General features: G+C 42.8%; 1 protein-coding gene across 50 annotated transcripts; it reads right to left on the minus strand.

Moving 5' to 3' along the window:
• Positions 1-268: 268 nt before the first annotated feature.
• On the minus strand, positions 269-23,146 carry LOC125542008 (uncharacterized). Of its 50 annotated transcripts, XR_015604212.1 has the most exons (19): positions 22,315-22,410; positions 21,982-22,030; positions 20,380-21,112; positions 20,010-20,137; positions 19,457-19,538; positions 18,119-19,234; positions 17,999-18,047; positions 16,423-16,527; positions 15,129-15,721; positions 14,614-15,094; positions 14,427-14,527; positions 12,876-13,183; positions 12,664-12,796; positions 12,523-12,574; positions 3,405-6,391; positions 3,246-3,314; positions 3,064-3,152; positions 2,765-2,871; positions 269-1,408 (listed from the first exon to the last, which is right to left on the minus strand). XR_015604212.1 is itself a non-coding variant. In XM_087525723.1 (15 exons), the coding sequence occupies exons 1-4, from the start codon at positions 22,449-22,451 to the stop codon at positions 20,024-20,026; spliced, it is 429 nt and encodes a 142-aa protein (XP_087381849.1). In that variant the 5' UTR covers positions 22,452-23,097; the 3' UTR covers positions 6,103-6,391; positions 12,523-12,574; positions 12,664-12,796; positions 12,876-13,183; positions 14,427-14,527; positions 14,614-15,094; positions 15,129-15,721; positions 16,423-16,527; positions 17,999-18,047; positions 18,119-18,262; positions 19,457-19,538; positions 19,633-20,023. The 50 variants fall into 50 exon arrangements, 29 of the variants coding, with proteins under 29 accessions (XP_087381849.1, XP_087381840.1, XP_087381847.1 ...); XR_015604219.1 differs by lacking the exon at positions 20,010-20,137 and adding an exon at positions 22,122-22,202 and having other exon boundaries at positions 18,119-19,538; positions 21,003-21,131; positions 22,315-23,146; XR_015604214.1 differs by lacking the exon at positions 20,010-20,137 and adding an exon at positions 22,122-22,202 and having other exon boundaries at positions 18,119-19,780; positions 21,003-21,131; positions 22,315-23,145.
• Between the last annotated feature and the right edge of the window lie 1,156 nt (positions 23,147-24,302).

Genomic DNA, 24,302 nt, shown 5'->3' on the forward strand with positions numbered 1-24,302 from the left:
GCTGTCGGGTATAGTAATATCCAACCTGCTAATAGAATCATTAAAGCATTGCAAATATAGAACATAGCATAATGTAGTTGTGTTTACCAATTAAATTTACAGTTGTTTAACATTGCACCTGATCCAGTCTTATGAAAAATTAGATAGTTAAAACTCTATTAGAGTTGCCATGTACATAAGTATTTGGTAGCAACATTGGTAAGTTTAATCAGACACAAAGAATGGATCGAAAATCGAAGAGAGCATCAAAAGGCTCAACAAATTACCCTGCAGGGACCAGCTAACTATTTAAGAAACAGTCGCCAACAAATATATAGTTAAACAACATCCATACCGAGTCCTCAACTTCCTTGTCATTACATACCATATTATAGGTAAATAAAGTACAAACTGAATCCTGGGCAGCAATTCAGATAACTCAACACCAAGTTCCATGCATTTAGACAGAGGTCGGCGTGATTCGTTATTACATACTGCATCTACCAAAAGAGGGCACAAATTCAGGCTTCTCGCTTATAAGAGGCATAATATTGAAGCGTGTCTTTCGAGATTCTCAACAAAAGTCGATAGCTGCGGAGAAGAGCACGTATGCTACTTAAACACTGATAAATTCTGTAGATGTTATAGGAAACGATTTTAAAAACCAGCTTACATGCGACCCATGCATTTAGTCTTTAAAGACTAAAGTCCTGCGGGCAGTAGGATGGACTTTGTTTTTTTGCTGGGCATGTGGTATGTTTCATTGGGAAAGCAACAAACATGAGTAATACATATAGTTGTAGAAGTCTGAAGAGTAGGAGGGAGGGTATGTCAGTTTCAGTGAGGCCATCCTAGAGGTCAATGTCCATTTTTGGCACAAGTTTTAGGTAAGAATGATACTTGGACAGTAAATAAAAAAACAACTGATTAGAGTTATTTCTCAGTTTAGATAGAAAAGAAAGAACCAATGATTGTTTACATATAGCAGAATTATGTCTGAGTTCAGATCAAAAAGAAATATGCACCGATTGTTTCCATATAGCAGAATAAATGCTAGGTGAGTATTTTGTTGATGCCAAAATAACATAATTTGATACATATCCATAATTAGTTAAAACCGTGGAAAGAAATCATATATAGTATAAGCTAGAAGAAATAGTACGTCAAATCTGAAGGAGAAGCACTCTAGATAACAACCATTGATTTGATAATCAGCAACATCAATATAAATGAGAACAATCTTTAACCGTAGTATCCTATACAACACCCGGGAAACAAAATTAGCTTACGCTGCCTATATAACTTTCTGGGAGAGGTCGAACGAGAGAAAGATGAAGGGTACCTGACCAATGGGGACGAGATCGCTTCTTTGGTGTGCTCCCTCTCTGGTCAAACCACAAGACAACCCTCCGCCACGGCACCAACCGAACTGAAATCATCCAGAAACATCAATAGTCATCAATAGTCATCCAGAAACAGGGTACGCCATGCGAGTTCTGCATCATGCCAGTTCTGAATATGGTAGGGAGGTTTAATATATCAAATAGCTAAGGCATAGGTTGCATTTGCCTAATATATGAAGTATGTCAGATGTTAATAGATTAATTAAATTACTTAGTACCATGGATTTCGGTGGTGAAAAACATAAAACACTATGTATACTGAATGTTAAATTAGACAAATTCAAATTATTGTTCAGAATGTTACAGTCAAAAATAGTGTACCCGAGCAAAAAATCAGTGGCACTGAGATGTATGGTGACATCTTCTTACTGGCCTCCTTTCCAACAGAAGTTCAATAAGCACTGCACTAATAGACCAACTGAACATGAAAGACACAAACATCGCGAAAACTAAAAAAATTGCTATATACTTTCTATCTCCTATAGGATACTGATTTATGATAACAGAAATCCGAGGGTGAGCCTCGTCGTTAAGTAAAACTATATATTTTCTATAAAAATTCCTGCAAGAGTAAATTAATAACATCCTTGCCTTCAAGTGAACCCAACAGTTTATTGGACATATCAGAGGCGGGGAAAGAGAGAGTAAACAGAACATGCATTTTATTTCCTTCACAATTTGTGCTTTCATGCATAAAGAAATAATGACTGCCCGTTAGACTATCACAAAGAAACTCCAAGGAAATTAAACCGTAACAGTAGGAGACTGGAAACTAAAGAGGCAATATGTTGAGGCAGCCTCTATACAGTAGGAGGGATTAGCTAAATTCTGTTGCTTGTAAAAGAACTACCATAATGTGACTGGCATTGATCATTCACATGATCAAGCCATGTGTGTACCAAGACAAAATCAAATACATGGTACCGACACATTGATGCATAAAACAAAAAGATTCCTTGCCTATTGGCATTACAGACCACGATTCCGCTAACAAAAGAAATGCAAAATTGGCATTACAGATCACAACTCCGCTCACTAAAATAATCAAGGGAAGTACAAAGAATATATATACACACACACACACACAACATATTTGGGCTGAGTACTGCAACAGAAACTAGAAGGAACAATATAAAAACAGAGCATCCGAAACAGAGTGTCTCCCGAGTAGAGGACGGTGGCATGAATAATAATGCAGTGATGGATTGCAAAAGAAAAAGAGAACAGAGGATTATTGCATTATTATTCATGGCACGGCTCAACACCTATATACTCCTTTTCAAATTGGAGTATATTCATTCCATTTTAGTGCATATATTTCATTTCAGTGTACAGCAACATAAAAGGAGCAAAGCAACCAGCAATGGAGAAGAGGCACTTACCGTGGACAAGGGAGAAGAGGCTGCCATTGGGGTAGTAGTCACTCCTCTGCCTGCTCCACGTCGACGGCCACACGCCCGAGCCTCGATGCCGTCACGGCCGTTGCAACCTGCCATGGATGAAGTTGACTTAAAGTTAAGTTCAGGTCTGTTTCAGAATGAACAACAACATATGCATGCCGAGAGCATGTATCAACACAGCACCCACATGCATGATGATGATCCAGAGCTATCAAATCTACAGACTTCATATTACTTCAGAGTACACTCTAGCTTGAAGTAATAGGCGTGATTGATCTTACATTAGGGCCCAGAAAAGTAGGGGTTGTTGTTGAGGTTCAGCCTGTGTGCTTCGAGTGCTACCGCCTGGCAGAGTAAATCATCTCTAGACCTGGAATTTGTAACCAGCAGAAAAAGGAATGCCTGCAATCAATCTCCATGCATGAAGAAGAGCTAGCTTGATGGATCGATGACGATTGCTCACCTTCTCCAGGAAGAACAGGCGGTCGATGAACTGCCCGGAAACCTCGTCCAGCTCCACAACATCGGTGACCTACAGCAGTCAGAGAGAAGGATGGTGAGCAGAAGCAGCGCGAGATTTACGGGGAGAGGAGTCCCGCGTCTTTAATCGAACGTGTCTCACCTTGAGGTCCTCGACGTCTCTGCAGCCCCTACTCTAAAGCAAGCTCGGCACAGGCACAATTTGCAAGATCTTGGGCATAAAAAATGAACGTCCAAAAGGGAGTGCAGCAACAACAGAAAGAAACGCTAAAAGGGAACATAGAGCAGAAACCAACCCAAAATGCAAGCAAGAATTTTTAAAAGGGAACATAGAGAAGCATGAGCATGAGGCATAGAAAAATGGTGTCACCTTAAGATCAAGAATCAGTGGTTCTCTCTCAGTTCAAATCAGAAGGAAAGAATCACTATTATTGATTAAAGTTATTTGCAATTAGGCAAAGCACTACAACACTGGATCCTAAGCAACAGTTGAGGCATACAAAACTACCAAGTGTTTGTTCTTTTCATATATAAACAACCTTTAGTATCTCAACCAGAACCAAAGCAAAACAAAAATCATGGTTAAGTAACCAACAAAGGAAGAATGAATCTCTTTGGAATTTTAAAGTAGCAAGACATGAAAAGTTATTTTATGCCTTCAATACTACACACATTAGGGGAGGTAGCTGCAGTTTTATTGCATAATGGGCTCAGATTCACCTTTCCTCGATCATATAACCTACCCCCATCATCTCTTCTCACCAGATCAATCTGTTTATACAATACAGCTACCCTAGTTATCACTCAACAAGAATGACCATCCAAGGACAACAACAAGTATCACATGATCAAAAAGGATTCTAAAGACAAGAGGGAGGATCCAACTTGACACATAGGTGCCTCGATTGCTCAAAGGCACACTAATTCCAGCCAAGGTAATCATCATCGCCCTAGCACGAACACCACTTGAGCATAAATAAGCAACACCTTTAAATACAAATAAAAATGGTCCAGGGTTCATTGCGTAGCTGCCACGGACGCCATCGCCGGCGCTGCTGGTCTGCGCCCTCCTCCATGGCCGCTGCCGCCGTCGCCGTGGTTGGTGGGAGCCACCTGTGTGGGAGGGAGGGAGGGAGGCGGCTGCAGGAGCGAGTGAGAGAGGAGGCAGGTTTTCATCGTAGGAAGCCGCGGTCATTTTATAGCTGGTACGCGAAATGACACAGATGCCCCGGTGAGGGCACGGTATTTACCTTCTGTTGCAATTGGAATTTTATCCAACGGCTCGCAACGATCTGGTAAATATCCGACGCCTCACGTGAGCCGAGCCCGAGATCCGACGGCCGGAATCGCATCAGGAAAACGATCGAACGGTCCAGAATCCAAACGAACGGGAGAGCTCCATTTTGCTTTAGACTCTAACAAGGGGATTCGGGTGACTGAGAGTCAGAGGAGATGTGGCAGCGACACCGATCTGCTCGCGGCGGCCATGGCGGGTCTTGCAGCGTGGGACAGCTGCTTCCGGCGTCCGACGGCAGCACGCATCCCCAGAGCCCGACCTGCTCAAGCTACGCGCAGCTCGTCCACCTTCCACTCAAAGCGACAACGGCGGCCGCGGAGGACCAGTGGCAGCCATGGGTGGTCTCGATTCGACGTGCGGCGGCAGGGCTAGGCGCGTGTAGGTTGCTCGGCATCAGCGGCCGACAGCGCGCGCCTGTGCAAGGAGGTCCTCGTCGAAGAATATCAGAGCCGCCTTGTTCTTGAACTCACAGAGGAGCATGTGGTCGCCCTCTGGGTACTTGTACTGGCGAGGCGACGAATCGGTGGCCACGCTCCGGGGCGAGCAAGGCCGGGGTGCACGGCGAGCCAAGCTGCTATCCTGGGCGCTGTAATTGGAAATTTCGGGCCGAGCGAGCACATCCGGTTGGTTAGCTGGCGCCTTGGCGGGAGCTGCTGTTGCTCCTCGCTGGGAACAACCACCATATCCTCAGGCGGCGGTAGCGACTCGTTCATGTGCGCGCTGGGCCGGAGCGTCACGGGCGCCATCACGGCGACCACACCAAGCGCAAGGGCCTTGGGAACAGCCAGATGCCCCTACACTACAAGGTTTGCCTCCTCGTCCCATCTTATGTTGCTTCCTTTTATTTTCATTTGCCATCCAGCGTCCCGCAGATTGCAAATTTTTTTAGCAATCCTTTTATTGTGTATGTGCTCCAGTGTCTACTCATCCCCAATCGAGAATCCTAGTAAACTTTGTTTGTTTCCATTTGTACATGCCCGATGTGGAGCTTGACCGATGTATGGCAAATTTTTATAGGACAAATTGGTTAAAGGTTGCCATGTGTATCCCTGATTTCTTATACAAGTTTGCCATATTATCTAACACATGGCAAAATTCTAAACATGTTAGTAGTAGGCCATCTCAAAATTAGAGAAATGTTCTAAATAATGTGGCAATTTTGCTTTTCTATCAGGTAGACTGATAGTTTATCATCTGTTGCTATGAGTGACAGAGTTTTCTGTTTAATTAAATAGCTAACATTTTTTCTGATAGACTGCAATATTATCTCTGATGAGAAGCAAATTGTTTCTTGTTATCCGAAAAAGATTGCCACCATGGCTATACAGTAATAAAATGAGTTTATTCATTGCTACAGAGAGAAATGTCCAACACTGTCAATTTTTGCATGTCCAGCTTCCTCAGAAGATGGCATTAGGCAGTGTGCTGCTAAACAAAGTTCTTGATATGAGCTACCTATAATCATCTAGCGCGGCTTATATAATTTTTTGACAGTAAGACTCATGGCACAGAATAGATCTAATACCTCTATTTGGACAAGCAATAGAGAATTAATTTGCTAGATTTGAAAAGCACAACCCGGTATTTTAGTGTTTGGTGAATTGATAGCATCATCACAAACACCATACAGATAGAGGTTTTTTTGTCTAATTAGTCAATTAACAACATACATGAACAGATACACTGGGTAAAGTATGTGTGCATCACCCCTCAGTCTAATACTCATCGCAAGCACCAAAATAAATTATCTTAGTTTTGTACAGAAATCCCAACTGATGAAGCGAGGATAAATTCCAAAAGCCAGTCTTGGCAGGAACTCCTAAACCACTAACCTGAAAAAAGCATATCCATATATAGAGATGAGAGCCGAAAAACCCTTAGTCAAAATCAGTAGCAAAATTGTACAAGTACCTCTTTTCTAACGTAATAACACAACCATCACCTTTTGGAATTGATAAATAACGCATGCAAGATTTCACATTTGGAAAGGACCATTGGCCTAACACAGGTTGATTTTGTGCATCTTAGTCTTCCTATAATAGCTAAAAAAGGTCAAATGTTGATCTATCGCCGCAAAAGGAACATGGTACTTCTATGATACTCAAAAACTCAAGACCTCACTTGTGGCTATCCACAAATAAGTTTTGGGCCATAAATAAATAGAATGTAGTGCTTATCATGTGAAATGCCAAGTGAAAAGTCGGGGGGGGGGGGGGGGGGGGGGGGGGGGGGGGACCCGCATATTGTGGTGACTAAATTAGCTACAGAATATGACCCAAGCTACCACATTAGTGTATGCCTAAAGAATACATCTGAAAACGATGATGAAGTCAAGTGTGACATACAGATCACATATCAATACCTAATATCTTATTATCATAATGCATCCCAATTCATGATGATCCCAGCAACAGTTCAAAAAATGGCAATCCTGTGTAGATAGTATAAACATACCCACTTCACTGTATATTTAATATCATGTGTTCAGCATATCAGTACCCAATAAGGCCAACAAACCTACATTAGATTTCTTTAGTATAAGAGCAGATTTTGCGAAGCTTCTTAAAAATGTGATAATGCCTCAACGGCTGAGCGCCCTACTTTTGGCAACCTTGTTCAAAGAATTAAAAATGATTCATTTTACTTTTATAGGAGAGGGCAACCTTGTTCAAAGAATTAAAAATGATTCATTTTACTTTCATAGGAGAGAGAAAACTATCACAAAAGGAACAATAAAATACCTAAAAATAATGTAGTACTGCAACAATCAAAGTTGTAGCATTTCCTCTATATGTCAGCTATTCAACACATCATGTGTTTATTTCTTTAACATCGGCCATGGGGTAGATGGAGGGGACCGGCGGCCGGGGCGAATGCAACGCCCCGAGACCGTTGCGTCAGGTGTCTTCCAGTTATTCGCTGTTATACCTTGTCTTTTGTTTGCGTGTCATGCATTTCATATCATGCCATCATGTGCATCGCATTTGCATGCATATTCGTCTCATGCATCCGAGCATTTTTCCCGTTGTCCGTTTTGCAATCCGACACTCCTATGTCCTCCGGCGCCCTCCTTTTGTCTCTTTTCGTGTGCGGGTGTTAAACGTTCTCGAATTGGACCGAGATTTGCCAAGCGGCCTTGGTTCACTACCGGTAGACCGCCTGTCAAGTTTCGTGCCATTTGGAGTTCGTTTGATACTTCAACGATTAACCGGGTAACCGTAAAGGTCTCGTGTGTGTTGCAGCCCAACACCCCTCCAAAGTGGCCCATAACCCATCCAAACCCCCTCCATCCTGTCAATCGTTCGATCACGATCGCGTGGCCGAAAACCGCTCCTCATTTGGACTCTCCTAGCTCCCTCTACCTATATATATGTGTGCATCCCCGAAATTTCACGCAGATGAACCCTAGATCCAACTCCCACGTCCGCTGCCTCCTGCGCCTACTCAGGGACCGCCACGTGTCGCCGGAGCCTTCCCACCGCGCGGCCCGCCAAGGCCCGTCGCCGGCCCCCGCGGGCCCGAGCCCCGCCTGTCTCTCGAAGCCGCCGCCCGCGCCTTCCGCTCCTAGCGCCGCCCCGCGCCCGAGGTCGCCGGTCGCCGCAGCCGCCAACTGCGAAGACCCGCCCTTCGCGGCTCCGCCGCCGCCCGGCTCCGTCCTCGCCAGAGTGTGCCGCCCGAGCCTTCGCCGCCGACTGCAAGCCCGCGTGCCCGCCGACTCCAGCTCGCCGCTGCCGCTTTGCTCGCCGGCCTCCTCCTCGTCGGAATCTCGCCGGTGACCGCCCCAAGCTCGCCGGAGTTCTCTCTCTGGTGGATCTAGAAAAGGTGGACCAGATCCACCACTTCAACGAACCAAACAACCCCGCTGCGTCCCGGATCTCCTCGTCCCACACGACCTCGCCCCGCTGACTTTTTCAGAGGTTGATTTTCTCTAAGTCCCCACATCTGTGATGTTTTTAGGCCATGTTCATCGCATCATAACTTCATCACCGTAGCTCCGTTTTGCATGCATGAGATATCGAAATGTTCATCATGATGTGCTTTTCATTTCATTCCATTGCATCATGCTTGTTTGAGTCCATCTTGATGCCCTGATGACGGTTGCAAGAGTGTTATAAAATGTTAGTCTCTGTTTCTTATCAGTTTATGAGTATTTGTCATTTTTGCCATGATTATTGTGTGCTGCATATGGACTTGAGCTCTACATGTGTTTTGGGCTATGTCATGTAATCTTTATAGGGGTGTATGCCATGTATTTTTATGATCGATGTGGTGACTAGCACAAGCATGCAAAGTAGCTCTCGTGATGTTGCTGATTTCAGGGACTTAGAATTTCACTAAGTCATTTCCCTGCTGTTATTTTTATGCCATGTATTCATGTTGCTACAGTGAGATCCATGCTTCTTTTGAGTATGTTCAGTAAGGATGATTTTGACATATGGTTGTTCTCTATCCATCAATGTTCCTGTTTGCATTTATGGAGTGCCCTAGCATGACTCAATCTTGCTCTACTTTTGCTATAAAATGTTTCTGGCAGATTGTTTACGTGTTAATCAATTTTGCCAAGATTGTTGTAGTTGATCCATGCATGCTATGAGTTTGTTCTTGCTTTGCTTAGCTTCATGAACATGTCTTCTTGCTGGTAGTATGCTTAGCTTGTCATGCAATGCCTTGTGTTGAGTGTATCGAGCTCGCAAACATGCCTTCATAACTCTGTTTTTGCCATGACCAGTTTTCTGCTAAGTCTGAATGTGTTAACGAAACTTGCTATGTTTACATGGGTGCCATCTTATCTTCTGATCATTTTTGTCTTATGGTCAGTAAGGGACTTTTGTTATATGCTTTGAGTAGATTCATGTCATGTCTTGTTTTGCTATGATATGTTTCTGTAGCATGTTGTTATCTTGCTCTAAACATTGCTTCTTGATGTTAATTCCTGACATGTTAGTATTTTCAGTAAGTCTGTGAAGCTGATATCTTTTGCACTTTTGCCATGCTTATTTGAACCTGCTATTGTGTGATTTAGCTGTAGCTCAGTGTTCATCTTTTGTCAAGCATCTTGAGTAGATCACTGTCATGTACTTTGTTGCTATGTTGGAGTGCAGTAGGTTAGTTTCTTGTTGCATTCTATGGCATCGTACTGTTAATCGTAGATTTGTGCCATTATTGCTTTGCTTTACATTTGCAAACCGTGCATCCGATTTCGGTGATCTTTATATCGATTTCGACCGAAATCATCTCATCTTTCCAGCGGCGCACTTGGTTTGCCAAGTTGAGGCCTGGTTTAATCTTTTTCTTCCGGAGCACGCATATGCATTGCATATTACATCCCGCATATCATGTCATGTTTTGCATCATATTACTTGCGCATTGCACCGTGGTTGATTTGTTGTTTTCCTTGCTTGTGTTCTTGCCTTTGGTAGAGCCGGGAGACGAGTTCGTGATCGAGGAACCCGTTGAGTACGTTTACGAGGATCAAGCATTCGTCTTCGCTGAGAACTTTGCAGGCAAGATGACCATACCCTTGAAATCACTTCTATCTTTGCTTGCTAGTTGCTCGCTCTATTGCTATGCCGCAATACCTACCACTTGCTATATCATGCCTTCCATATTGCCATGTCAAGCCTCTAACCCATCTTGTCCTACCAAACCGTTGTTTGACTATGTTACCGCTTTGCTCAGCCCCTCTTATAGCGTTGTTAGTTGCAGGTGAAGATAAAGTTTGTTCCATGTTGGAACATGGATATTGTTGGGATATCATTACTATTATATCTTGTTTACTTTAATGTATCTATATACTTGGTAAAGGTTGGAAGGCTCGGCCTTATGCCTGGTGTTTTGTTCCACTCTTGCCGCCCTAGTTTCCGTCATACTGATGTTATGTTCCTTAATTTTGCGTTCCTTACGCGGTTGGGTGTTATGGGAATCCCTTGACTGTTTGCTTTGAATAAAACTCCTCCAGCAAGGCCCAACCTTGGTTTTACATTTGCACTAACAACCTATCACCTTTCCTTGGGTTCTGCAGACTTAAGGGTCATCTTTATTTTAACACCCCTCCGGGTTAGTGCTTGTCTAAGTGTTGGTCCGAACTAGAGCCCCTTGCAGCGCCACCTCGGGGAAACTTGAGGGCTGGTTTTAGTTGTACGGATTGCTCATCCGGTGTTGCCCTGAGAACGAGATATGTGCAGCTCTTATCAGGATGTCGGCGCATCGGGCGGTCTTACTGGTCTTGTTTTACAATTGTCGACATGTCTTGTAACCGGGATTTCGAGTCTGATCGGGTCTTTCTGGGAGAAGGAATATCCTTCGTTGACCGTGAGCGCTTGTGATGGGCTAAGTTGGGACACCCCTGCAGGGTTTTGAACTTTCGAAAGCCGTGCCCGCGGTTATGGGCAGATGGGAATTTGTTAATGTCCGGTTGTAGAAAACTTGACACTTAACTTAATTTAAAATGCATCAACCGTGTGTGTAGCCGTGATGGTCTCTTTCCGGCGGAGTCCGGGAAGTGAACACGGTTTTGGAGTTATATTTAAACGTAAGTAGTTTCAGGATCACTTCTTGATCACTTCTAGTTCACGACCGTGCTTTGCTTCTCTTCTCGCTCTCATTTGCGTAAGTTAGCCATCATATATGCTAGTGCTTGCTGCAGCTCCACCTCACTACCTTTTTTTACTCATAAGCTTAAATAGTCTTGATCGCGAGGGTGTGGGATTGTTGAGTCCCCGTGACTCACAGATACTTCCAACAGTTTGAGGTGCCGATGATACCAGTGCAGGTGACGCAACCCAGATCGAGTGGGAGCTTGATAAAGATTGTGTTGTTTCGTTCAAGTTGTTCAGTAGTGGAGCCCAGTCGGGACGATCGGGGATCTAGCATTAGAGGTGGTCTTTCTTTATTTTGGTTCCGTAGTCGGACCTTGATTGTATTCTGGATGATGTAATGCTATATTTATGTATTGTGTGAAGTGGCAATTGTAAGCCAACTCTTTATCCCTTTCTTATTCAGTACATGGAATGTGTAAAGATTACCCCTCTTATGACATGTCTATTATGCGGTTATGCCTCTAAGTCGTGCTCCGACACGTGGGAGATATAGCCGCATCGTGGGTGTTACAGCGAACCTGGGGAAGGACAAGGGGAGCCGATTAGGATGAAGAGCAGCAGGGCAGCGAGCTATTCGCCACCAACTACAGGTTTGCCCCCTTGGACCACACAAAGGCCACCGCTGTTTATCCTGCCTTCAGGCCAGGGAGTCGGAGACGAGGAAGATCCATGAGGAGGCGATGGTACGCTGCTCTCCTGATTCATGTTGTAGCCTGCACGCACCTCTCGGCCGGCCAGCCGGAGCGGCGACGTAGCGCGCCATGATATCTCTGGTGGAGGCTGGAGGGCAGCATCAGGAGGGATGGGTCTATTGGTGAGGAGCGGTTTGGGCACAGTCGTGACTGGAGAGACCCACGCCACGGGGGGCTTTTTATACGCACATAGATTGGTAGAGCCACGACACGAGATTGAACCAGAATTTTCGGGAGAGACGGAGATAGCCCAGTCAAAGCGGTGGGCGGTCAAAGAGATGGAGGTCACGAACACTCTAGAAAGAACGGAGAAGATCGTTACGTCCACACGTAAGTAGTTCTCGTGCGTCATTGGTAACACGCGTAAATCGTTAGAGGCAGTAAAAAAATCCAAAAAACCCAGGTAAATCGAACTCTTACGAGCCTAGTCTTCTTAGTATAAATGAACACAAAAGCACCAACAATTATATGTATATTCTCATCCCACAACAGCTAAAAGTACCCAGCTCTGATTCATACTGCTAGCGAACAAATTAAGAGGTGCTCCAGATTTTCTAACTATTTGAGTATGTTGTGGGACCCATGCTCATTGTATAATTGAAATAAAACCTTAGGATACCCTAGAGTATTGTAGTCTCTTAAGTCACAATAAAGCAGATGGCCTTAGCATACCTTGTCACCCACAGCCATGTAACACTTGATTCCCAGCAGATGCTTCTACCAACTAATCAATGTGGTGATAAAGATTTAACATTAGTGAAGAGGAGATAAACCTTCACCTGAGCTTGAAGAAAGAAAATAGAATAGGCTCACCTTTGATCTGCAATAGCACTTCCTCAATCATGCAGTACACAAAAAAACTTCTAGTTCCTCGGTGAGCAAACGTACTGAAGCTCCTCAAAATATGAAAATGTTGAATTTTGGAGGGGAAATGTGAGTGTTGCCCCTGGAAACGTGAGAAGCCGTACTATCAGATATTGCCATACTGGCATAGCTTGCTATATGAGTTGTAGCGATGAAACAACCTGTTCATGGTGGTGTACAGTTGTGCTGCCTACACAAGATCAAAATGACAAGCTTTGTAAATAAATTTTCCCTTTGCAATATTCTAGTGCAAGAAAAATAGATGGTTCGAAGAAGTTGAATATAAATACGGTTTGAGCAAACCATATATAACATAAAAATGAAAATGCAGAAAAAAAAACATGAATGGGAGAAAGAGATGATTCACCCCTTTCTTTTTCGTCAAGCTCTTCCACAAGAATCTTTCTCTTCCTTTCTATCTCAGATATGAAATTCCACAAGATTATTTCTCTTCTTTTCTATCTCAGATCTGAAAAAACACAAATTGAGAAATCAAAATTACAAAATCAGAGAACTGGGATATAATAACTGGGGGGAGGAGGAGGGGGAGGGGAGCAACAAATAGGGATTGAGCAAACCATATATAACATAAAAATGAAAATGCAGAAACAAACATGAATGGGAGAAAGAGAAGATTCACCCCTTTCTTTTTCGTCAAGCTCTTCCACAAGATCTTTCTCTTCTTTTCTATCTCAGATATGAAATTCCACAACACTGCGTTTGGATGTCTCCATTCAAACCCAGGAAAACGAATTGGTAATCATCTCACCTCAATACGGGTGTTTGGCTGGACGCCGAATTCGTATTGGAAATATCGGGCCAATTCCAAGTTGTTTTGCCTCCCACGTAAAGCTCCCTCCCACGATTCGGAGGGCTCCCGCTCCGTTTTCCTCTGAATTGCTCATCTCCCACAAAACTAACCCCTTTGACACCAGCCACCAGAAAAAGAAAAGAAGCGAGACGACAGGGGATCTCGGGGCGACCTAGCTACTAGTGCGGCGGCCCACCACAGCGTTCAGTGGCGGTGCAGATCTGTTCCTCCACCGTCTCTTCCTTTCCTCCCCATCCCGGTCCTGATTTCTCAGCCCCCTCCTGCATCACTCTGCTCTTGGTCTCCATCTACAGCGACGACCACCATGGAGACCGGTCTCCATCCCCATCCCGGTCGGCAAATGGACGAGAGGATGCCCGACGGCGACCACCACCCCGTCCGGCGGCGGCTGCGACCACCATCCAATCCCATCCCCATCCGCCCGCCCCCACCCGTTGGCCCAATTTGTCCTATCCAGCACCTTCTTCTCCATCATTGTTTGATGTGTGCATCTCTTTCGTGTGTGATTTGTGTGTATGCATGATTGAAGATGTTTCCCATAGGTTTCTGTTTGTGCTAGATAATTTTCTTCAGCGTCGCCATTTGTATTTAAAGCTAAAATGTGTTAACAAGATGGTTGTTGTGTGTCCATTTGTCTTGTGATTTATTCCAGAATTTTTTTTACTGCTATATATTCATTCAATTATAGTCACATGTGAATAGATTTCAGTTTTGAGTCATGTAGAACAAGGTATAATCTTCATGGTAATGTAGTTATGCAATTCCAAAGTTTGTCATCCAAACATGATTTGGTATTGAAACCTCAAGAGGCATTTCAAGGGTCAATTCAGCGAACAACCAAACAAGCGAATTTGTATTCGTGCCATTTCAGTTTCCTCACCGAATTGGAATTTCAGTCCAATTCAATACAGAGCTCTCCAGTACGGACATCCAAACGCAGCGCAAGACTATTTCTTTTCATTTCTATCTCAGATCTCAGATCTGAAAAAACACAAATTGAGAAATCAAAATCACAGAATCAGCGAACTGGGATATAATAACTAGGGGAGGAGGGGGTGGGGAGCTACCTAGATTGGGGGTGGTGATGCTGGACGACGAGCTTCTCCACTCCACGAGCGTCGCCTAGACCTGGAACTCCTGCTACTCTGCTCCCACCACCCACCTCCATCCTCCTCTGCTCCTCCATGCCCACCACGAAGACCATGTTGCCCCTGCTCGCCCATGGTGGCATTCCTCCTCTCCTTCCTTCTCTCTCCTCATGTTCTATCTTTCCTGCAGATCAAATCGAGCGCCGCCACCGCCCTTTGACTGCAGGTCACCGCCGCCGCTGCCGGAGAAACTCGCCTCCGCACCCGCACGCCTCAGATCCGCTAGATCTGAGATGATGAGGGATGGACTGAGTGAAGGGGACGAGGAGCTAGGTGAAGCGGCTGTGGGGTGGAGAGGGAAAATGTTTAGGGTTGGAGACAAGGAGGGAGAGGAGAGAGCCAAGGGAGCGCGGGGCTCAGGATGTGCACGTCGAGCATGGGGCGGGCGCGGAGTGGCTGCCTAGTCGAGCATGGGGCGGGCGCGGAGTGGCTGCCTAATCCCTCGCAGACACGGGAACAACTGACCCAGCCAATACATGTGAGGGCTGAGCCCACCAGTCATAGGCCAAGAAAATAATTACACAGTGACCAAAAATTACCACCAGTCAAATGATCGAACGACCAGGAGCCAAAGTCAAAGGAGATCGAACGGATAGGAATGATGCGCACGGGAAGGCCTCCTGAATGGCGGGTACTCTAGGAGGCTTTATATGTTAGATACTGGAAGATGCTTATCAATAACTATATACAGTTCTTATTCCATTCACACATTTTTCTTGCCTCCTGATCATGGTATTGTAAAGGGGACTAAAAAGACAGGTTCTAGGGAAAAAAGTAATAGAGCTATAGGAAATAAAGTAACTCATTTAGGTATGACTATGGACAAGGCAAAGGTTTCAGAGAGAAATTGGGGAATAAAGCAATTTTCTCAATCTAATTACTTCAGAATCATCAGTATGAGAAAACATTGATATCTACTACTACAAACTGATCCACTTGCTTCTCTTCATGGAAGAGTACCATTAGTCCTCTGTCCACATGGAACGAACATAATGGCCATCTAACATCAAATAATGTCTTCTTGAAACTGAAACATAGAAAGGCAAGTTTGAGGTAGAAACAGAATCACCCATCTTATCACAAAAAAATTAAGAAACAAAGAAAACGTCCAACAAGAGAAACTTGCAACCCATCCTAAAAATCCTAGAATCTGAATGACATCAGATTCAGCACAAGGCAAAGTATGTATCTTAATCTTATTGAACCAAAGAGAGTAAAACAATAAAATTGGGAACATTATATACATAAAAAATATAATTGTCGAAGACCACCGGTGCCATTCTCATCAGCATCGACCAATTTTGCGAAAGTAAAAAACATCAAACATGGGAACCGTACCGCCCATCCTAAAACTCTTGGAATCCGATACACGAAGAACATCAGACACATGACTACCATACATTATATAAAAAATTAAGTTATTTTAATTACTGAGAAACCATGCATCTATTGCCAACAAAATTGGGGCTTCTCATGTACATCAGACCAACAAGTGCAGCTGCAATTTTAGAAGTATTTTGGTTTGACTAAAGTAAACGCTAGTCCTAGCACAAGACCCATTCCAGCCTCATGCTTCAACCTAACACACCTTGTATTCCAGCCTCATGCTTCAACCTAACACACCTTGTACGTAATACATCAAGGCCCCATCACAAAATAGAAATGAATATATACGCTAGTAAGACCAGAAATTAACAAAATACAGGGAGCTTAATCATATTGTCTTACATGCATCAGGATGTAAGATGCGGTGACCTTGGCGCCACAACCATGGAGACAGCCAGTCTGGACATGATGGTGGCAGGGGTTCAGCAGCGAGAAAAGGAGGAGAGTCTGAAAAGTAAGCACAATTACTGATCATTTTTACAATTGCTGATTTAGATTCCGATTCATACTCTAAAATAGGAGGGCTAAAATTCTGTATTCAACCGCTATAAATAAACTACACAAGATGATAGTGAGACTGTGCGTAGAGAGCTAAATGTGCAAGATCGACATCTTTGCTAGTAAAAGACTTAGCATTTTCTTCTTGCAGAAAGTACATCTCTATTTTTGGACAAAAGAATGCAACACATACAAAGAATGGAAAATCGCCATCGAACAAAAGCCATGTTCCACCATTCAAGTATCTGAACAAACAAGCATGGGATTGGTAGCAGTAGTGAATAGTATGCATAGATGTGTAGGCAAGTAACAAACATTAGTGAAAGGGAAATAGATTATCCAAAAGAAGAAAGGTTTTATATTTTTTCAACGTACCCAGCCATAAAATCATATGCTTCTTGATTAACAAAATGAACACACAATTAAGTAGGCATAGGAGGTGCACAATCATGTACCGACAAAAAGCAGAGATGGACAGGGATCAAGTTCATCCATCCATCTTCAAAAAGAGTTCTGAGTTCCGCATATATATAGTGGTGTTCTGAAAATAGCTCTTCTTAATTCTGCATTTCTCCTAGGTACATCTATAAGAAATGCAGAGTGAAGATGATATTTCCTTTCTATCCTCACAAATATTTTATTTTCAAGCCAATAATAAATTTAGATTGCTACTATTATAATTAGAGTACTTATATCAGAGAGTATAAGCACTTAATAAACTGCTATCAAAGAAGCATACATGACATAAGGGGTATTTTGTTGCCTCGACAATTAAAAAAAATAGAGCAGTACAAATCTTTAAAGGAAAAGGCAAACCGAACTTGCAAACAGTGTGGGTTCCATGAATTTGCACAGAATTTAGACAAAGAAAAAAAACTAAATTCAGACCACAGAACATGGCAAACCATGGAGAAGGAAAATCAGGAGATGCCAAAATCATTCAGCAATTTTGTCCCTTGGACCAAGAAGCAAAGACAATTTACTTATATACAGTATACACCCAAGAGCTTGCAGCAGGGTAATGAATAAAACAGAACTGCAAGTCTGCAAGAAAGGAGCAAATTTACCTTATTAGTTTCCATTGGATTTCTAAGCTACAAAAAGTTGTTACATTAATGCTCTCAAGATTGGTAGGTTGTACCCTTTTCATAGTGTGGTGAAACTATAATTAAATGAACTTTAATTGCATAGCTCTTGCAAGAGTATCACTTCATGTATGACCAATTGGAATCCTTGCTCTGTACTTAATAATTATGCACTCCAAATAGCTACAACCCTCTACTGATTTTTTTAACCAAGAAGCAATAATGTGACCACAATTAATGGCAAAAAATGTTCATTGCTCGTGTTAGAAGGATAAAATAACTACCTTTGGTAGGTACTTCAACTATGAAAGAGCATGTAATAATTAGTGATTTACCTGAGAGTAAAAGGGTCGCAAGTATATTCATTAACTGCCCTCGTACAACCTGCAAATTGATTATGGAATGAGTTTCTGGCGGGAAATAGAAACCACACAACACAAAAGAACAGTAGGTACCTGACATAGCTCCAGCGTGGTAAACTTTTTTGAGTGCTTCCAGTCATCTTTGGTGCCTTACTCGTGTCTGGCCATTGCCCTGCTCGTCGAGGTCACCATTGCACCACCACTCACGGCAAGGCTCATGTACCAAGTATGCTCCAGCTGCCAACAGACAAGCAATGTTGCAGAAACCAATTGAGGCATTTTCACTAAGTAAAGCTACAAAACCATTTAGTAAAATCCAGTGGAACTATCCTACTACATGACTGAATCAATGAAACATAACAGGAGCTGCAGAAGCCACTCTAGATCTTTTTCACAAACCAAAGGTAGCATTTTAGGTACTAATTAACCCTGGGGCATATATTATCATTTAGTCAAATAACTGAATCAAAGAAAATTGATAGGAAGAGAAGGAATGGTGGTGTTTCAGAACCATGGCTACACATACATGGCATACATCTGAAAAAGGGAAAATGAACAGCCTAAATACGTACTTGAAGGAAACAAGATAAAATAAACTGATGTATGAACTGTAATGTGATGAGATTATTAGTAGACATGATAAAATACGTATGTACAAGTCATTAATTAATAGATTATGAATAGGAAGAGCTTGGAAACAAGGATGAAATTAAATCTGGAAAGGAAACAAGAATAAATCAAATCTGACTAAATCCACGAGAGTACATGTGAAGAGAGGGAGAGAGAGAGAGGGGCAAGAAGCACGTGATTAACTTTGGATTCATATGGTATGCTGCCCCAATGGCTGTGTGTAACAGGAAAGAGGGGTTGGAGAAGAGAGAGGGCACAAAGGGGAGAGGGGGAGTACCTGCATTCTGAATTACTTTGCTATCAGATATCAGCATACCAAAGGTACATCGAGTTATTATATATCAGCATACCAAAGGTACATCAAGTAAGTTTCACTTGCAAACAATAGAAAAACTTTAATCCAACTGAAGGATGAATAATCGAGAAACAAATATGGATATAAACTCGATTTGACTTTTATAATCAAGGGATAACAAAGTTTCATGAGAATACCTATTATGCCAATGGCGCAAAAGGCGAGAGTGGACCAAACACTCAAACCATGCAAGTAACAATATTTATAGACCGATCATAGAATCTCTGAAACACAAGGAAATAGATATTTGTGTATGATGATCATACATAGCATTATATATTACATTGTATGGTAGGTTTATAGGCCAAAACAAAGGCATGATATCAGTTTATGATATCTTATTTATATTTCTTTTAAAAAGCGAAGCAGAGCAAAAAAACAAAGGCATGATATCTTATTCATTGAAGTAGTATGCCGCTGCCATCCAAAAAAACACAGGCCTGCACCTTCATCCTGCCATGTGCTCGGCACCCAACCTCATCTCCTCAGTCAACCTTCTTGATTTGCGCCTCCACTGTGGACGCAACTCTGCTTATGCATGAAAGATTAGTGAAGGTTAGAAGATTACACGATCCAAGCTTTTTTTGACCAGTGAAAGACAGTGGGAGAGGCTCCCACTGACCTAAATTTTAATTAAATATAGTTACTACATGATCCCGGCTTAGTAACATATCAAGCAGAACCAGGTAAGACAGGTCACAACAAAAGAAAGAAAGCTTTTAACCATAGTTCCCCTTTAGCCTTGTCCTACTATCTTCTTTCTCGAATATCTTTAGAAAGAAAGAAAGATGAATATCAGCACAAATCAGAACATCACCCTTCTCAAAATGCAAACAACAATGCATTTAGCTAAACAGTCAAATAAGTAATTCATATGTGGTGAATATGTATCAGCGCTAGATGTATTAATTAAACATTATAACTTTGACCACTAATATATCAAAAAATATTTGCATCCATAAGGTTAAAATAAATAAATAAATTTGGCATGAACAGTACCATTTCAAGATATACTATCCAAGGCGTGAAAAATAAGAAGATGATGGCCTGGGTAGATGGTCTAGCTGGTTTATATTCCCTTTTTTCGAGATCAGATGAAGTTTAGGCTGGTGTTGCTCTCGATTTATCTGCATTAGTTGGTGTCCAGTTTAGCATTAGGTTTCAGATAACAGAGCAATTGCTGACTGACACACATGAGCATATATTGTTCTTTGAGCAAACACACACACACATTTTTTTAGGTCATCACACACATTAGGCACATTCTTTGTTGTTGACTGAAATATACATTAGAAATTTTTCTTAGTAGACATTTTTTTATCAAACTGAGCAGACACACATGAGCAAATGAGAGGGGGGTAATTCTAACCTGAGAGGGTGAGGGATGGCAAAAGCATGGTCGTCATGAAGCATATCGGCATGGTGGATTAATCATAGAAGAGGGAGGAAGTGAAATTAGTACTGACCTCATAAATGATGAAGGGAATAAAATAGTATCAGCTGCAACATAAGAGCTCCTGGAAAATAAAACTCGCTTCTCTGCATTTTGGATATAGTTAAAAAGGGCAAATCGTAGAAATGCTAAATGTTAGGAACCGACACCATTCATGTGTGAGTATGAGATTCAGATTAATGCTGTAAAATTATTTAACTTCCTAATAATCTTACCAGCTCTCGCACTATCTATCAATCTCCTGATATGCTCAATGAAGTCACTCAGAATTCAACATGCGCTCAAAGCAGAGCAAAAAAACTTCCCAGGGGAGTATAGTGTGCTTGTCAAAACATCCCAGCAGACAGACCATAGTGTTGAAGGCGGGTAGATACATAGTGCAAAGCAAGCTCTACTATGAACTAACCCCAAACTCGAAATATCCTAAATTAGTACACATATGCCTAGGCTGACTTCCATCTATTGATATTTCACCAAGAGCAGAAGAAGCTGGGCACTAACTGGATCAAAGACGATGAGATAAAATTGGGAAGGCAAACCTTGAAGGTTAATGCAAAGCTATTAAGCACCAAGAACATATGCTTCCCAGAATAAAGCATATGTTTACCATCAAAGCAGCATCTAACTCTTCTTCTTTGATCGTTACTTCCTGGAAACAAACAGCCAAGCTATTAAATTGTCAGATTTGACTGTATTTAATTTGAGAGGATTAACTGCAAAGCATCATTAGATTCCTGAACTCGGCGTGTTTAGAATAAGTACACAGGACAAAATTTTCTCATACAAAATCGATGTGCAAATGTACTAATCAAGCACCCCTTTTTATTATCCAGGAGCTCCGAGTTTGTAACTCAACTGCATATGATTGCAGGTAATATCTATGGCAGGGTGTATCTTATAACCACAAGACAAATGTCCATTTGTTTGTAAGACATGCATAATCACTTTTCTTAGCCGTCTTGAGGCTATAATGAGAAGTTAAAAAATGCTATCTATTATAAATCCTAATGTATGTGGTGTGCCTGCATTTAAAACATCTATGTTTTCTGACGAGGTGAATGGTAATGGCTGATTTACTAATTTTCTAAACCGATTATTTAATCAGTTTGCTTACATACTGGACTACACACGCACATCTTCTATATCATTGCTCAATAGGTGGACAAATAAGCGGCTGCTGACACTTTTGTAGGTGGACCATTTGCTCTATATTCGCTCCTCTGCAGGCATGCAAAGCTTAGCTTGCTTCCGAATCAACATGCAACGGTCAAGGAGTTATCTACATACTACAGAAATGGGTTCGCAGCTCAGCATGGATCTTCACCCTGGCTAAGAAGGTTCCTAGAGAGGCACAAAACAGTCAAAACTGGACTTCTTGTAGTAGTTCGCTGTGGCGCTAGCATAGTGATCGGTGATGGTGTCCTTACTCCAGCAATCTCAGGTGGATAATACCATCATCTGGTGGTTACCTTTCATGTAAATGCACAATTCTGGTTATTAACATCTCTGCATGCTCACCATGTTTTCTTCTGCTCCTTTCCTTGCAGGCCTGTCATCTATGTATGGGCTGCAAGTAAAACAGAGGCATGAATAACAGTGATGACAGGACCAAGGCATAGATGACAAGATTGTTCACACTTATTGACAGCTAGTCATACAGAGGCATGAAGACCATCCTCTGTTCACATGACCAACATTATTGCTCTGTCAGACCACAAGGTTCAAACAAACACTTTCTTCTACTCTTCACAAAACCAAAATTTGAGAAATCAAAACAAGTTATCAGAGAACCGGAAAATCAAGGAGGAGAAGGGGAGAAGCGAAGGGGAGGAGGAGGGGCATGGCTGCTACCTGTAGACGTGTGTGGCTCCATAGAGTTGCTCGCGCCCACCCCTTGCTTGTGCTGTAGTGGCCCTGTCCAGATCGAGAAGCTCAAGTGGTCGCCATCTTCCCAACCGACGAGCGCCCCCAGTTTCTCCCGCCTGCATGCGCCTGCCGGACCGTTCCCCTCCATTGAAGTCGCTGTCGGTCCGGTGGCCACCCCACAGGCTACTGCTGCCCTTCTAGCTCCAGCCACGCCCGCCAGATCGCCGTCGGCCGCCAAGCCCGCCAGAACCCCGCCGGCCGCCACGCCCGCCAGACCCACGCCGGCGGCCTGCACCTAGGTCGCCAACACCCTCCTTCTTGATCTGGCCCCTGCTTCCGACGGCTCTCTCTCACGACCGGCCGTGGATGGAGGAGGTGAGAGGCCAAGGGGAACTCGAGGAGAACACGGGGCTCGAGGGCGAAAGCGATTGGTGTCCAGGGGCCAGGGCACGCCCCGCAGGCTTTTCACCGAAGAGGCACGCGACCCACACACCAGATGCACACTGTGAAGCTGGCCCGCAAGGAATAGAGGCCCACCGGTCATCCACCTGAGCAGAAAAGAGCAATGTATATAAGAACGAGCGGCTGGATTTTTTACAGCGGGATGAGAAGTTGCCAGCGAGGTGAATCGGTCGAGCATCGTGCGCGCGATGTAAAGGCACCAGAATAGTGGGTAGCCTAGCGTCCTTTATACGTTCCATGTGAGAAAAAGCCAACGGTTGACCAGCTGCTAGCAGCCAAAAAAGTATTGTGGTAAACTCATCCTGCGGTGAAAAACGTCTCGCGCGAGAAGTGCCCCTGGAATGGCGGGTACTCTAGCATGGTTTATATGTTCGATGGGACAATACTCTAATAATGAAGATCATCACATTTTTATTTACTTATAACTTAAGAATTACAAAATATGACTCTATGTGAATGTCTCCGATGATGTATCGGGATGTGCAATGATTCAAGAGTAACATGTATGAAAAATTATGAACGGTGGCTTTGCCACAAATACTATGTCAACTACATGATCATGCAAGGCAATATGATAATGATGGAGCGTGTCATAATAAACGAAATGGTGAAAAGTTGCATGGCAATATATCTCGGAATGGCTATGAAAATGCCATAATAGGTAGGTATGGTGGTTGTTTTGAGGAAGGTAAATGGTGGGTTTATGGTACCGGCGAAAGTTGTGCGGTACTAGAGAGACTAGCAACGGTGGAAGGGTGAGAGTGCGTATAATCCATGGACTCAACATTAGTCATAAAGAACTCACATACTTGTTGCAAAAATCTATTAGTTATCGAAACGAAGTACTACGCGCATGCTCCTAGGCGGATAGATTGGTAGGAAAAGACCATCGCTCATCCCCGTCCGCCACTCATAAAGGAAGACAATCAAAAAATAAATCATGCTCCGACTTCATCACATAACGGTTCATCATACGTGCATGCTACGGGAATCACAAACTTTAACACAAGTATCTCTCAAATTCACAACTACTCAACTAGCATGACTCTAATATCACCATCTTCATATCTCAAAACAATCTTAAGGAATCAAACTTCTCATAGTATTCAATGCATTTTATATGAAAGTTTTTATTATATTCATCTTGGATGTCTATCATATTAGGACTAATTTTATAGCCAACGCAAAATACCATGCTGTTCTAAAGAACTCTCAAAATAATATAAGTGAAGCATGAGAGATCAATAATTTCTACAAAATAAAACCACCACCGTGCTCTAAAAATATATAAGTGAAGCAATAGAGCAAAATTATCTAGCTCAAAAGATATAAGTGAAGCACATAGAGTATTCTAATAAATTTCGATTTATGCGTGTCTCTCCCAAAAGGTGTGTACAACAAGGATGGTTGTGGTAAACTAAAAATCAAAGACTCAGATCATACAAGACGCTCCAAGCAAAACACATATCATGTGGTGAATAAAAATATAGCCTCAAGTAAAGTTACCGATA

Source organism: Triticum urartu, chromosome 5A, assembly GCF_056163025.1.
Source record: "Triticum urartu cultivar PI428250 chromosome 5A, HENAU_Tu73, whole genome shotgun sequence".
NCBI lineage: Eukaryota > Viridiplantae > Streptophyta > Magnoliopsida > Poales > Poaceae > Triticum > Triticum urartu.

Coding starts and splice junctions, on each gene's coding strand:
- LOC125542008 (XM_087525705.1), bottom strand. CDS start 22,451: ATGCAGGCGGGAGAAACTGGGGGCGCTCGTCGGTTGGGAAGATGGCGA. Junction 21,132..21,981: donor AAGGAGCAGAAGAAAACATG/GTGAGCATGCAG, acceptor ACAATTTAATAG/CTTGGCTGTTTGTTTCCAGG. Junction 20,138..21,002: donor GCTTTGCATTAACCTTCAAG/GTTTGCCTTCCC, acceptor CAACTAATGCAG/ATAAATCGAGAGCAACACCA.